Here is a 14,963-nt window from a genome sequence, read left to right on the forward strand (position 1 = left end):
CAATCCATTTCACCTGCTGTTGTGCACATTCAACTTTGTACAGAACAAAATATCCAAAGAGAATATTTCATTCATTCAGATCTAGGATGAGTTCTTTTGAGTGTTCCCTTTAATTTTTTGAGCAGTGGACCTTCTATTCAATGATGTCCTTTTCATCCTCCCTGCTTAAAATTGGGCCATAACATTTTGGACAGTTTTCAAACTTCATACGAGATGAATTATTATTTAAACTGATTTAAAAGCGCTCCGTGGATCCATTTAAGCGATGAGAAAGGAACCCCGGCCAACGTTTCCCCATCGCAGGGGGAAGGGCACTTCGACCCTGGCCCGGTTCCAGTTTGATTTGCACTTACAGATTGAAATATTCAACAGCTTCAGCATTTTGGCTGGCACCCCGGGGGTGGAGGGGAGGTTCGCAAAGCCAACTGCTGAGGTAGCTGAAGGATGCAATTTGAAGTCATAATTTTAATAAAGGCTTTGGAAACGAACATCCCTGCCCTTTCCGACTGGGTCACCTTGATTTGCAAAGATTCCCCTATACAGTGGTGCCTCTACTTACGAACTTCATTCGTTCCGTGACCAGTAGAAAAGCTTGTAAGAAGAAGCAATTTTCCCCATGGGAATCAATGTAAAAGCAAATAATGTGTGCGATTGGGGAAACCACAGGGAGGGTGGAGGCCCTGTTTCCTCCCAGGAGGTTCCTAGAGAGGCCCCACGGAGGCTTCTCTCTACCTTTTCTGGTCCTGTTTCCTCCAGGAGATTCCTAGAGAGGCCTCATGGAGGCTTCTCCCTGCCTTTTCCGGCCCTGTTTCCTCCCAGGAGATTCCTAGAGAGGCCCCACGGAGGCTTCTCCCTGCCTTTTCCGGCCCTGTTTCCTCCCAGGAGATTCCTAGAGAGACCCCACGGAGGCTTCTCCCTGCCTTTTCCGGCCCTGTTTCCTCCCAGGAGATTCCTAGAGAGGCCCCAGGGAGGCTTCTCCCTGCCTTTTCCGGCCCTGTTTCCTCCCAGGAGATTCCTAGAGACGCCCCAGGGAGGCTTCTCCCTGCCTTTTCCGGCCCTGTTTCCTCCCAGGAGATTCCTAGAGAGGCCCCAGGGAGGCTTCTCCCTGCCTTTTCCGGCCCTGTTTCCTCCCAGGAGATTCCTAGAGAGGCCTCATGGAGGCTTCTCCCTGCCTTTTCCGGCCCTGTTTCCTCCCAGGAGATTCCTAGAGAGGCCCCACAGAGGCGTCTCCCTGCCTTTTCCGGCCCTGTTTCCTCCCAGGAGATTCCTAGAGAGGCCCCAGGGAGGCTTCTCCCTGCCTTTTCCGGCCCTGTTTCCTCCCAGGAGATTCCTAGAGAGGCCCCAGGGAGGCTTCTCCCTGCCTTTTCCGGCCCTGTTTCCTCCCAGGAGATTCCTAGAGAGACCCCACGGAGGCTTCTCCCTGCCTTTTCCGGCCCTGTTTCCTCCCAGGAGATTCCTAGAGAGACCCCACGGAGGCTTCTCCCTGCCTTTTCCGGCCCTGTTTCCTCCCAGGAGATTCCTAGAGAGGCCCCACGGAGGCTTCTCCCTGCCTTTTCCGGCCCTGTTTCCTCCCAGGAGATTCCTAGAGAGACCCCACGGAGGCTTCTCCCTGCCTTTTCCGGCCCGGTTACCTCCCAGGAGATTCCTAGAGGCCCCACGGAGGCTTCTCCCTGCCTTTTCCAGCCCGGTTTCCTCCCAGGAGATTCCTAGAGAGGCCCCAGGGAGGCTTCTCCCTGCCTTTTCTGGTTACAATTTCAGAGGCTCGGGTTTGTAAGGTTCTTGGGAAAATGGTTCTTGAGAAGAGGCAAAAAAACTTGAACACCCGGTTCTTATCTAGAGAAGTTCGTAAGCAGAGGCTTTCGTAGGTAGAGGTACCACTGTACTAGGAATGGACGGGCTCCCCCTTATACGGGTAGTCCTCGATCTATGACCACAACCAAACCCAAAATTTCTGTCGCTAAAGCTAAACATTGGTTAAATGAATTCGGCTCCATTTTACGACCCCTCTTGCCACCGTTGTTAAGCGAATCCCCGCAGTTGTGAAAGTTAATGACATGGCGGTGATGTGAATCGGGCTTTCCCTAGGCCAGTGATGGCGAACCTATGGCATGGGTGGCACACGGAGCCATATCTACTGGCACGCAGAGCTCCAATGGGTATGTACATACTGGCCAGCTGATTTTTGGCTTGCCCGGAGGCTCTGGGAGGACGTTTTTGGTTTCCGTAGAGTCTCTGAGGGGATGGGGAAGGGCGTTTTTGCCTCTGAAGCCTGAGGAGGGTGGAAAAAAATGGGCTTACCAGGCCCACCAGAGTTTGGGAAATGGGATGTTTCAGGCCTCCGCAGGGCCTCTGGTGGCAGGGGGAGGCAACTTTGGCTGTCTCCGGGCATTGAATTATGTGGGCACTAGCGCATGTGCAAAGACGGGCTACAAGAATGGTGGAAAGTCTTAAGCATAAAACGTATCAGGAAAGACTTCATGAACTCAATCTGTATAGTCTGGTGGACAGAAGGAAAAGGGGGGACAGGATGGAAACATTTAAATATGTTAAAGGGTTAAATAAGGTCCAGGAGGGAAGTGTTTTTAATAGGAAAGTGAACACAAGAACAAGGGGACACAATCTGTAGTTAGTTGGGGAAAAGATCAAAGGCAACATGAGAAAATATTATTTGACTGAAAGAGTAGTAGATCCTTGGAACAAACTTCCAGCAGACGTAGTAGATAAATCCACAGTAACTGAATTGAAACATGCCTGGGATAAACATAGATCCATCCTAAGATAAAATACAGGAAATAGTATAAGGGCAGACTAGATGGACCATGAGGTCTTTTTCTGCTGTCAGTCTTCTATGTTTCTATGTTTCTAATTTTCCCCCCTAGCAATTTAAATCGTGATTGAGATCGTGATTCAAATCGACTTGACTTAAATCAAATCCACCCTGAGACCAACGGTAGCAGGACCAGCTCACTCTTCTACCCTGTATCATGCACAACATGGAGACACAAATTGGGGGGGTGGGGGGGTGCAGAAGGGCCGGATTTTTACCTGAATAAGACGCCTTTGATGATCTGCCAGGCATTCGGGGCTTGTTGTTGGGGCTGGTTCGGCTGCTGAGTCTCGACGACCCCTTCGCCGCCTCCCGCAGTGCCATTGCTCGCCAGCTGCTTTACGAGCAGGGGGGAAAAAAAAGAGAAGACGGGTGTCACAAAAAAGCCACTGGACGCAAGGAATCAGGATGGTTAGTCGGGGACAGATTCTGGGCCGTAGGTGCTGATTACATTAGATTAGATTTATTGGATTTATATGCCGCCCCTCTCCGCAGACTCGGGGCGGCTCACAACAATGGCAAAAACAGTACATAGTGACAATTCTAATAATTACCAATCTAATTACAGTTTTAGGTTAAAAAATGCATAAAAGCAACCCCAATATATATAAAAAACAAGCACACAATCAATCAAACACCAAACACCATGGGCAAGGGGGAGATGTTTCAATTCCCCCATGCCTGACGGCAGAGGTGGGTTTTAAGGAGTTTACGAAAGGCAAGGAGGAGGGTGGGGGCAATCCTAATCTCAGGGGGGAGCTGGTTCCAGGTGCTGGTTTCAGGTTCAGGGACGTCTTTCCCAAACCTTGTCCCCGGATTTTAATTCTGCAGTCTACAGCAGGGTGTGTTAAACTCAAGGCCCAGGGTTCGGATCCAGACAGCGTAGGAGTGGCCCATGGGGTCTCGGCCAGCAAAAACGGAGTTCGGGTGGGACACAGGCAGAGGTGGGCTGTTAACGTGGAACGGTGACGTGTGCTCGCCCCCGTGGCTCTGAGTGCTAGCCGAGTCCAGCACAATTCTGTTACTGCACCTGGGCAGCAATTTCGTTACCTGCCCAGGTGTGGTACCAGAATTGTGCTGGACTCTGCTAGCACTCAAGAGCCTCCTCTGGCCTCCTGCAGCCCCCTACAAATAAAAATGGGAGCTAATCATCATCATCATCATTATTATTATTATTAATAATAATAATAATAATAATAATTAGATTTGTATGCCGTACCTTTCCGAAGACTCACAACAGTAATAAAAACAATATAGCAGTGCAACAAATCTAATATTAAAAACATATAAAACCCTATCATTATTTTTTTTAAAAAACCAAACAGCACATTCATACCAAACATAAAACAAAGTATAAAAAAGCCTAGGGGAAAGGCGTCTCAACTCCCCCATGCCTGGCGGTATAAGTGAGTCTTGAGTAGTTTACGAAAGACAGGGAGGGTGGGGGCAGTTCTAATCTCTGGGGGGAGTTGGTTCCAGAGGGCCGGGGCTGCCACAGAGAAGGCTCTTCCCCTGGGGCCCGCCAAACGACATTGTTTAGTCGATGGGACCCGGAGAAGGCCAACTCTGTGGGACCTTATCAGTCGCTGGGATTCGTGCGGTAGCAGGCGGTTCCGGAGGTACTCTGGTCCAATGCCATGTAGGGCTTTAAAGGTCACCAACACTTTGAATTGTGACCGGAAACTGATCGGCAGCCAATGCAAGCCACGTAATGCTTTATTACTGCTCTGATGACAGATTTGATGTTCATGGGATAGAACATGTGCCTTTTACTTCAACCCCAGGTAGCTGAAGAAGCTGCCATGAAGTTGTTCAAATGCATTATTTTTAGATTTTTTAAATGTACAATTGCTATTTTAGATTTTAAATTATTAGATTTGTCAATATATATTGTTTTTTATCACTGCTGTGAGCCGCCCCGAGCCTGCGGAGAGGGGCGGCATACAAATCTAATTAATAATAATAATAATAATAATAATAATAATAATAATAATAATAATAATTATTATTATTATTATTATTATTATTATTATTATTATTATCTGATTTTCATGAGAACCTCACGCCAAAGCAGAGGCAGGCAACGTTAGGCAACGGGGAGAGGTTTTCTAATTGGATAATCAACTTATTTGACCTCCTGTACGTCGGGTGTGAAATTGGGGGGATGTTATTTCTTTGCGAACCTCACTCCACTTGTGCCAAAGAATCTCATTGGGCCTTGCCTTCCCAGCTAACCAGTTTGGTGAGTAATCTTTCTCAGTCTCCTCCTAAATGTGATTTTAAAACTTGGCTCTGACACTGTTTGCAAATATTAAACAAGCCTCGATTCTACTACTATAGACTAACCTCCAACGGGGAAAGTTGTCCAATTAATCCCACCTTTGACCTGTATTCTTTTAATAGGTGACTAAACTTATCAGGAGGTTATGCAACTAGGGCAACAAAATTACACATATAAGGACTTCTCATTGATATTTTATACACACACTCACACACACAATCTTTAGGGAACAGTTTAGTAAAGGGTGACCATATATCTCACTGCAATTATCCACACACAACCATTTTATAAGCAACTTACTCCTAAGTGGGAAGGGAGATCAGATTTTCAATTAACTAAGTAATTGGGGGGTCTTAAATTTGTCTTTTTACTGTGGAAGGACTAGCTGATTTGCTGGAAATCTTCCCCTAAAAAGTATTAGATTTAGAAGGTTTTGACAGTGTGTTTTGACCTAGGTACAATTGTATTAGGCTTTATTTTGGGGATCTAAAAAGCCTTAATTTTATTACCATTTGGGAATCAAATAAAGCATTGATTTTTCAAATGTTGAATGGTCCTATTTGCACAACACCTACCTAAATTATATTATTTGTTTATAGCTATAAGAAACCTTCCAATATTAATCCCATTTTAAAGATCATCTTCCAGATTCAGTCTATGTACCTAATCAATCCTAAAGGCGAACCGCACGAATCCCAGCGGCCGATAAGGTCCCACAGAGTTGGCCTTCTCCGGGTCCCGTCGACCAAACAATGTCATTTGGTGGGCCCCAGGGGAAGAGCCTACTCTGCGGCGGCCCCGGCCCTCTGGAATCAACTCCCCCCAGAGATTAGAACGGCCCCCACCCTCCTTGTCTTTCGCAAATTACTCAAGACCCACCTTTGTCGCCAGGCATGGGGGAGTTAGGATATTCCTTCCCCTGGGCCATTACAAGTTATGTATGGTATGTTTGTGTGTATGTTTGGTTTTTATAATAAGGGTTTTTAGTTGTTTTATTAAATTGGATTGTTACATGTTGTTTTTTATCATTGTTGTTAGTCGCCCCGAGTCCGCGGAGAGGGGTGGCATACAAATCCAATAAATAATAATAATAATAACTAAGCCAAAAAACCCCCACAAACCCTGAAAACCAGAAGTATTTGAGTTTATCTTTGGAATATGGTGAAGGTCAAAATTCACCAGGTGAGGATTCCAACCCCATTTTCAAATCTCACGTTCCACCCCAATTACAGAGGGGAAATTAAATCTCTGAATCCAGGCTGAACAGTTATTAGAAAGACTGGATTTTATGCAAAGGGCAGGGCTGCCTTGAAGGTATGATTATCCTTGGTCTGAAAATAGAGCAGGGGCAGAGCCAGACTGTAACCTGAGAATATTAAATGAAAATCTAGAGAAAGTGATAAGGGAAGGAGAAGTAGATGAAAGCACCCAGGTAATAAATGCTCCAGGGGAATCCCAAGGCACATTGCAAGATACCACTCCTGAAGATATGGATGAAGGGCAGTTTAGTTTCCCAGCAAAAGGTGCAGAACCACAGGTGTGGACAGGGTAATTCCTTGCATTCACCCTGTCTGAAGCAGTTAGCAACCAGCAGCATTCCGACCACTGTTGACTAAACATTGATTATACAGCGTTCCTCCAGGATACACCTCCACCCTCTTGAATCGAAGGTAATTTTCCACTGTACGAGGAGGGTTGTGTGAGTGCTGTTCTACTGAAATACAGTGTTCCCTCGCTTTTTGCGGGATATGCGTTCCGAGACTGCCCGCAAAAGTTGAATTTCCGCGAAGTAGAGATGCGGAAGTAAATGCACTATTTTTGGCTATGAACAGTATCACAAGCCTTCCCTTAACACTTTAAACCCCCAAATTGCAATTTTCAATTCCCTTAGCAACCATTCAGATTATTACTCACCATGTTTATTGATTAAAGTTTATTTAAAAAGTATTTATTAAAGGCAGATGAAAGTTTGGTGATGATATATGACGTCATCGGGTGGGAAAAACCGTGGTATAGGGAAAAAACCCGCAAAGTATTTTTTAATTAATATTTTTGAAAAACCGTGGTATAGACTTTCCGTGAAGTTCAAGCCCGCGAAAATCGAGGGAACACTATTTCATTTTGGAGAGGGGGAGCCTTGAGAAATCACCGAGGCAGAGGCTTTTACCACCGCACCAGGCCCCATAGATAAATGATTCACTAATTCCCACTGTTGAGATACAATAGAATTATCTTCTCCAGAAAAGTGGGGTGAGGGGAGAGAGACAAGAGGACTGAACCAGGCCGCTCAAGGCAAACAATACTCTACTTGAGTGGGTATTTTTGTTTAATGGTGGCTTTTAATTAGCCCATTTGTTTCTTACTACATGCTAGTATCCCCTGGTACACAGTTCTAGATTGTTGACAATGATGAGGATTTACAAGGAGAAAACAAGGCATTTTGTTCCTGGTCACGAGTTCAGAAAGGATTGTATTTATTTTTATTTTTTTTAAACTAATAAGGCTCACTGGGGAGCAAAATGCTTGCCACCTTTTTGGAAATCATGCGGCAGAGGGAAAGAGTGGATTTCTGTCATCTAAACCAGGTTGCAGGTGATAGTTCACCAGGGCAGGAATCTTTGCAACAACAGGAAGCTTGACAAAGGAACCATCCATCCACCTGGCAGATGAAGAAACAAGTCAGGCCCTGTTTTATTTCCCCATAGAGGAAACTACAGTAGAAAATACGATGGAAAAGGAAGAAAGAAGAATGATATTGGCCTTGGGCTGGGGTGGGGACTGTACCTAGCAGGAAGGCCAAAAGTCAATTCCCCAAAAGAGAGGAAAGAAAGATATCATAAGTAAAAAAAATAACCTGTAGCTCGAAAGAAGATGTGGAAGCAAAAAAAAACCACCAGTAGTGTTTTTTTTTCTCTTGATGGAAGAAAAACAGTAGCAATTAATCCTGGCTAAATGGCAATGGTGGTACTACTGAGAGATAAATACTTTACGGATTCAAAGAAGGAAAGATGGAGTAGAGATACAGCAGGGGTCCCCAACCTTGGCCGCTTGAAGATATATGGACTTCAACTCCCAGAATTCCCAGCCAACGTGGCTGGCTGGGGAATTCTGGGAGTTGGAAGTCCACCCATCTTAAAAGATGATGGCTGGGGGATTATGGGAGTTGGAAGTCCATCCATCTTAAAGGATGCTGGTTGGGGAATTCTGGGAGTAGGATGTCCACAAGTCTTCAAGTATTCAACTCCTGAGATACAGGTCCATAACCATGAAAGAGCAGTGGAGCAAATAGAAAAATAATTTTTTGAGGGGGCGGGGTTGGAAGCAGAAGCCCTTGACTAAACCTCGGATGAGAAAAGGGAGTTGGCAATCCAGAATGGAGAGTATCAGGAAATAGGATGAAATAGGAGGCAAACCGTCACATGGTTGTCCAAATTGACCATTCGGTTCCATAAATAGCCTTCCTCCGTGGTCATTGCGAGAATGAAATTGAAAGAGGGAGAGGACTGAAGCTCCCTTCTAGGTTGCATGGATTTATTTGGTGGTTGCCAGTTTCTGCCATAGTTTGCTTGGTATTTTTACTGTTGGATTATTTTGCTGTTCTGGACTGTTTCTCTGTGTTGAATGGCCCAGAAAGTAGAGTGGTAACAAACAAAACTTAGGTTAGTGATTACCTGTAATAAATAAATCCATCTACTCCAGGTAGTTCTCGAGTTACCACCACAATGGAGCCCAAAATTTCTGTTGCTAAGTGAGACATTTGCTAACTGAGTTTGTCCCATTGGACGACTTTTCTTGCCCGCGGTTGTTAAGCGAATCACTGCAGTAAGTAAACGAATCATGGGATTGTTAAGCGAATTCCCCATTCACTTTGCTTGTCAGGAAGGTCACAAACGGGGATCACCTAACCCCCGGGGGACCTGTTGTAAATGTGAATCGGTTGTGGAGCCTCCGAATGCAAATCACAGGACTGCAGGGAGGCTGCAACAGTCATAAGTGTGAAAAATGGTCGTAAGTCACTTCCACCATCACCTGGTGCTGTTGTTAACTTTGAACCGTTGTACAGCATTAAAATTCCTGGGAAAGGAATGACCGACACAGATGAAATCCTTTGGATCCACCCAATCCCAGATAGTTAGGATTACCTGTCCATTACAGGGCATCGGGCCAGATTACCTGCGGGATCGCCTTCTGCCGTACGAGTCCCAGCGACCAGTAAGGTCCCACTGAGTTGGCCTTCCCCAGCTCCCGTCAACTAGACAATGCTGCTTGGTGGGGCCTAGGGCAAGAGCCTTCTCTGTGGAGGGCCCAGCCCTCTGGAATCATCTCCCCAGGGAGATTCGCACCATCCCCACCCTCCTCGCCTTCAACAAGAGTCTCAAGACTCTTCTATGCCGCCAGGATTGGGGCCATTAGATTTTAGCTCCCTGGCTAGGTGAATGTATTGTGAGTTAGCTGTTTGAATGGTAATGAGTGTTTTTTATGGTTTGGGGATTTTTTATTAGACTATTAAGTTATATTAATTGGATTTAGGATGTTGTAATGTTCCTATATATGCTGTAAGCCACCGCGTAAAAGAAAGGAAGATAGGTAGGTAGGTAGGTAGATAGATAGATAATTGAATGAATGAATGTCTGTTTTATTTCACTTCAACCCCATCCCCCAATCTCTATTTTCCTGGCTGGGTTTTTAGCCAAACAGGTTAAAATTGGGGAGGGGGGAGAAGACACTGTGACTCCCCCTCAAGCCAATTAAGATGTCTGAGCCTGAAAAAACGTCAAGGAATCCTTGTCTGTAACCAGTGCCCCCCCCCCCCTTTCTGGAGACGTTGGGACTACCGTTCCCAGAAGCCCCTCCTAACCACGGGCACGGCCGTTTGGGCCGGGCATTCTGGGAGTTGTAGTCCCAGCCTCCCTCCCCCGCAGCAGGGGCGCCTGACAGAGACCAGGAGCTTTTGAGGGAAAGGAATCCTGGCTTGTATTACTGTGTGAGGGGAGATGGGGGTCGTGTGGCGGGGGGGGGCTAATGGAGGGCGTCACGTGATCCCAGGGAAGGGAGGGGCGGGGGGAGAAAAAGTACCCCGCGGGGGGGGGGGGGCGCGAGCGGAAGGTGAAGCCCGGGACTATCGCACCGCGGGGAAAGGAGTCCGCCCGGGATGGATACCCCAAAGGTGGGGGAAAAGCCAGAAGGGCCCCGCCGGGGTTACCTGTCCGAGGCCGGTTGCCGGCCCTGCGGCTGCTACCACCTCCGTCTCCGGCGCCGCCATCTTGCTGCGCCGTTGCCTGGTGCAATTCTCGCGAGAGTTTCCTCTCTTCCCAAGTCCCGTTCTTCCCCCTTTTCTTTCCGCCGGTCACGTGGGCTCCCCCGCCTACGTGGAGGCGGGGCTCGTGTGCAGGACTCCTGGTACCGTAATGCCGAGAGAAATGGCTCTGGTGATTACCGTATTGATCGGTGACTGATTGAGTGCCTGGCTGTAGGAGGGGGAAAGGAGGTTGGGGGCTGCTTCCCCGCTTAGGGGAATTCTCTGGGCCAAGGGTAGGCCACGTTGACTCTTCTGTGGCTTGTGGACTTCAACTCCCAGAATCCCTGTGACAATCATGCTAGCTCGGGAATTCTGGGAGTTGAAGTCCACAAGTCATAGAATAGCCAACTTGGCCTATCCCTGCTCTGGAGGATTGCCTCGTGAGAGGCTGTGCTGAGGGATCTGAGACTCAGAACCAAATATGACTCCTCGCATCCTGGAGATACAGTGGTACCTCTAACTACGAAGGCCTCTACTTATGAACTTTTCTAGATAAGAACCAGGTGTTTTTCTGAAGAACCATTTTCCACTTACAAACCCGAGCCTCCGAAACTATAACCGGAAAAGGTGGGGAGAAGCCTCCGTGGGGCCTCTCTAGGAATCTCTTGGGAGGAAACAGGGCCGGAAAAGGTGGGGAGAAGCCTCCGCTGGGCCTCTCTAGGAATCTCCTGGAAGGTAACAGGGCCGGAAAAGGCATGGAGAAGCCTCCATGGGGCCTCTCTAGGAATCTCCTGGGATGAAACAGGGCCGGAAAAGGCGGGGAGAAGCCTCCGCTGGGCCTCTCTAGGAATCTCCTGGAAAGTAACAGGGCTGGAAAAGGTGGGGAGAAGCCTCTGTGGGTCCTCTCTATGAATCTCCTGGGAGGAAACAAGGCCTCCACCCTCCCTGTGGTTTCCCCAATCGCACGCATTATTTGCTTTTACATTGATTCCTATTGGGAAAATTGCTTCTTCTTACAAACTTTTCTACTTAAGAACCTGGTCACGGAACGAATTAAGTTCGTAAGTAGAGGCACCACTTTGCATTGTTTCAACTCCTACCCTCAAAACGACGCTATAGAGCAGGGTTCTCCAACCTTGGCAACTTTAAGCCTGGCGGACCTCTACTGAATCTACCAGGAGAAGGGCAACCTATAAATCTAATTTTAAAAACTCCCAGAATTCCCCAGCCAGCAAAGCAAAGCTGGCTGGGGAATTCTGGGAGTTGAAGTCTGCCAGGCTTAAAGTTGCCAAGGTTGGACACCCCTGCTATAGAGCACTGCACACCAAAACAACTAGACACAAGAACAGTTTTTCCCCAAACTCCATCACTCTGCTAAACAAATAATTCCCTCACCACTGTCAAACTATTCACTAAGGCTGCGTTATGTTATGACTGTATGATTGTAACTGGTTGCTTGTATGATTTATATTAATATTGTTTCCTGATTGTTTATTTGTCCCTTATGACAATTTAGTGTTGTACCTGATGATTCTTGACAAATGTCTTTTTCTTTTATGTACACTGAGAGCATCTACACCAAGACAAATTCCTTGTGCGTCCAATCACACTCAGCCAGTAAATTCTATTCTATTCTATTCCTATTTCTATTCTATTCCTATTCCATTCCATTCTACTCTACACTACTCTATTCTATTCTCTGCAAGACAGGAGTGTTAGTACTATGTACATAACTAGTTGGGTTTAGCAATATATAAACAAGCCAACAATGTATGCTTACATGTATTAGAACACTATTGCTTTAAGAGTGAGTGTTATGGATGGCCACAACAGGGAGCCAGAAGTGTGGTTCCCTCTCGCAGTTATTTCTACTATATTCTTTGTGATTGCTGTAGTAAGAACTGTGTGTTCGAATGATGGTTTATGTATTTTGTAAGCTGAACAAGGAAAGCTTACAGTATTGTCACCCCGAATCTTTGGAGAGGAGCGGCATACAAATCTAATAAATTATTATTATTATTGTTGTTGTTGTTGTTGTTGTATATGTATTGAGAGTTATTGACTGCTTTAACTGTGTATGACTGTTGTGAATGTTCCTTGTCCACGTCAGGTCATGTCAGATTCGGAGGAGGATGAGCCAGGCTCAAGGTTGACTCAGCCTTCCGTCCTTCCGAGGTGAGTAAAATGAGGCAATGTATGATGGCTCTGTAAACCGCTTAGAGAGAGAGCTGTAAAGCCCTGGGAAGCGGTATATAAGTCTAGATGCTAACGCTATTGCTATTTGTTCTGTCTTGCTCAGGTAGACTCCTCCCAAAAATTCACAGGTACAAATTTCAGACACACACACGTTTGAAAATTCAAAACAATGTTCTTTATAAGGAAAATGCACTTAAACTAAGCCCTCTTTTTGTAGAGCAAATAGCACTGTCTCCAAACAAACTGGTAATTTGTACAAGTCCCTTATCAGTTCTGTGATATCTTGCAGCTGTGAGGCAATTCACAGTCCTTCTTCTTTCACAAAGTGAAACACACTTTGCCCTGGTTTAGTTTCAAAGCGGGGAAAAATCAGCACACAAAAGGTCAAAGTCAGTAAATCAGTCATGAAACACAAGGATCAGATAATCCTCCACAATGGCCAAACCCACAGGCTGCTATTTACAACAGCCTCACTAATGACCACAGCCCCACCCAACCACAGGTGGCCTCATTTTCTTTGATAATAATCTCTCAGTTGTTGTTGCCTATGCATCGCTCTCCGCATGCGTGGCTGTATCATTAACTCTTGCTCTGAATCCAAGGAGGAGCTAGAGAATTGATCTCCTTCTGAGCTGGTCTTCCACACTCTCCTCCTCCCTGTCACTCATGTCTTCTTGGTCAGAGGAGCCTTCATCAGCAGATTCCACCGGGGGGGGGGGCAAAACAGGCCTGCAACAAGTGGATGTCTCCCCCACATCCACAGTCCTTGGGGCAGGAGCTGGGCCAGAGCTAACCACAACACTATTCCTGTAGGTAACCTTGCTTGGGATGGGATGCTTGCCAAATAACCCAAGGCCTGGGGGGGAAAAGCAAATCGCATTTATGGGAAATGGCTCTTCCCAATGTGAAACCGAAAATAAAATTCCCGAGCTTCATCCAGCTTTCTGGAAGGGAAAAATGCATAATGCATTTAGGGGCGTTGTCCCTGTCTTCACTGTCCTGTTGCCCTATTTACCTGTACCTAATTTACTTATAGGATAGGATTGGTAGCAGTTTGTCTAAACATAAGTAAAAAGTAAGGATAAAAGAAGACAGTAGAACAGTAGGACAGGGAGGGCAGACACAGCAGTGCGCCTATGCACCCCCCCCATTACAGACCTCTTAGGAATGTTGATTCAACACCTGCTGTCTTGCACATGTTTGGACCAATAAAATAAATAAATAAAAATTTATATATCTATTAATATATATTCAAGTCCCAGTGAGGGTATGGCTAGCTGATGAGGCCAGAATAAGGCCGAGGTAGATCTATCCTAGTCTCTCTTAATTTTAAAATTCAGCAAAAACGTGACAAAGGTTGCAGGTTCAAATCCCAGTGGGTATGGCTAGCTGATGAGACCAAAATAAGGCCGAAATAGATCTATCCTAGTCTCCCTTAATTTTCAAATTCAGCAAAAAAACATGTGACACACACACACACACACACACACACACATATATATAATAAATAAAGATAAATATATAAAATATAAATAAAGATAAATAAAAAAAAGGAAAGCAAAGAAATAATATAAATAAAATATAAATAAAGAAAATAAAGATAAGTAAATAAATAAAATAAGTAAATAAAATAGACAAATAAATAAAATAAAATAAAGATAAATAAAATATAGAGAAAGAAAGAAAATAAAGATAAGTAAATAAATAAAATAGAAAGAAAGAAAAATAAATAAAATTAAATTAAATATAGATAAATAAATAAAATAAATATAAATATGATAAATAAAATATAGAGAAAGAAAATAAAGATGAGTAAATAAATAAAATAGAAAGAAAGAAAATAAATAAAATAAATAAATAAAACAGACAAATAAATAAAATAAAGATAAATACAAATACTGTAGATAAATAAAATGAGGTTAAATAAATAAAATAAAGATAAATAAATAAAATAAAGATAAATAAATAAAATAAAGATAAATAAATAAAATAAAATAAAGATAAATAAATAAAATAAAAATAAAATAAATCACATCGCATCCCTCCTCCTCCTCCTTTCCCGAGTTTTTTTTTCTCCTCCTCCCCCCCTCGCCCCGCCCTCCTTTTTTATGGGTCTCCGCCTCGGCCCCGCCCCTTTAGCGCTGGGCTGGGGCTTTCCCGTTCCAAGAAGTCTGACCTCACCGGGAGGCTCGTCCAATCAGGAAGCAGCGGACGGCCCAGCAGGGGGAATTCCAAGAGCGAATCGGCGAATCGGCCCTTTTTAGGGACCCAGGCGGAGTTTTTTTTTCCCTCTCTCTTTCTGTCTTTTTTATTTTTTTGCAGAAAGAAAAGGGAAACGTAGAAAGGAAGGGGGAGGAGGGGAGGAGGAGGGGAGGGAGAAAGCACTTTTTTTGCAGCGGGGGGAGCGCTGCGGGGAATGC

The 14,963-nt window shown here is 45.2% G+C and overlaps 1 protein-coding gene across 2 annotated transcripts in view; it reads right to left on the bottom strand.

The window, feature by feature from the left end:
- Positions 1-10,451, bottom strand: part of CLPTM1 (CLPTM1 regulator of GABA type A receptor forward trafficking) — a 30,553-nt gene extending 20,102 nt beyond the window's left edge. Inside the window, exons 1-2 of one of the 2 annotated variants that reach the window (XM_070764823.1) lie at positions 10,312-10,424; positions 3,046-3,161 (exon numbers count right to left, since the gene is read on the bottom strand). In XM_070764823.1, coding sequence (XP_070620924.1) covers positions 3,046-3,161; positions 10,312-10,371 — 176 coding nt within the window. In that variant the 5' untranslated portion in view covers positions 10,372-10,424. Of the gene's footprint in view, positions 1-3,045; positions 3,165-10,311 lie in introns of both variants that reach the window. The other variant, XM_070764822.1, reaches the window with a different exon arrangement.
- Positions 10,452-14,963: the final 4,512 nt, after the last annotated feature.

The sequence above is a fragment of the Erythrolamprus reginae genome, chromosome 11 (genome assembly GCF_031021105.1).
Source record: "Erythrolamprus reginae isolate rEryReg1 chromosome 11, rEryReg1.hap1, whole genome shotgun sequence".
Classification (NCBI taxonomy): domain Eukaryota; kingdom Metazoa; phylum Chordata; class Lepidosauria; order Squamata; family Dipsadidae; genus Erythrolamprus; species Erythrolamprus reginae.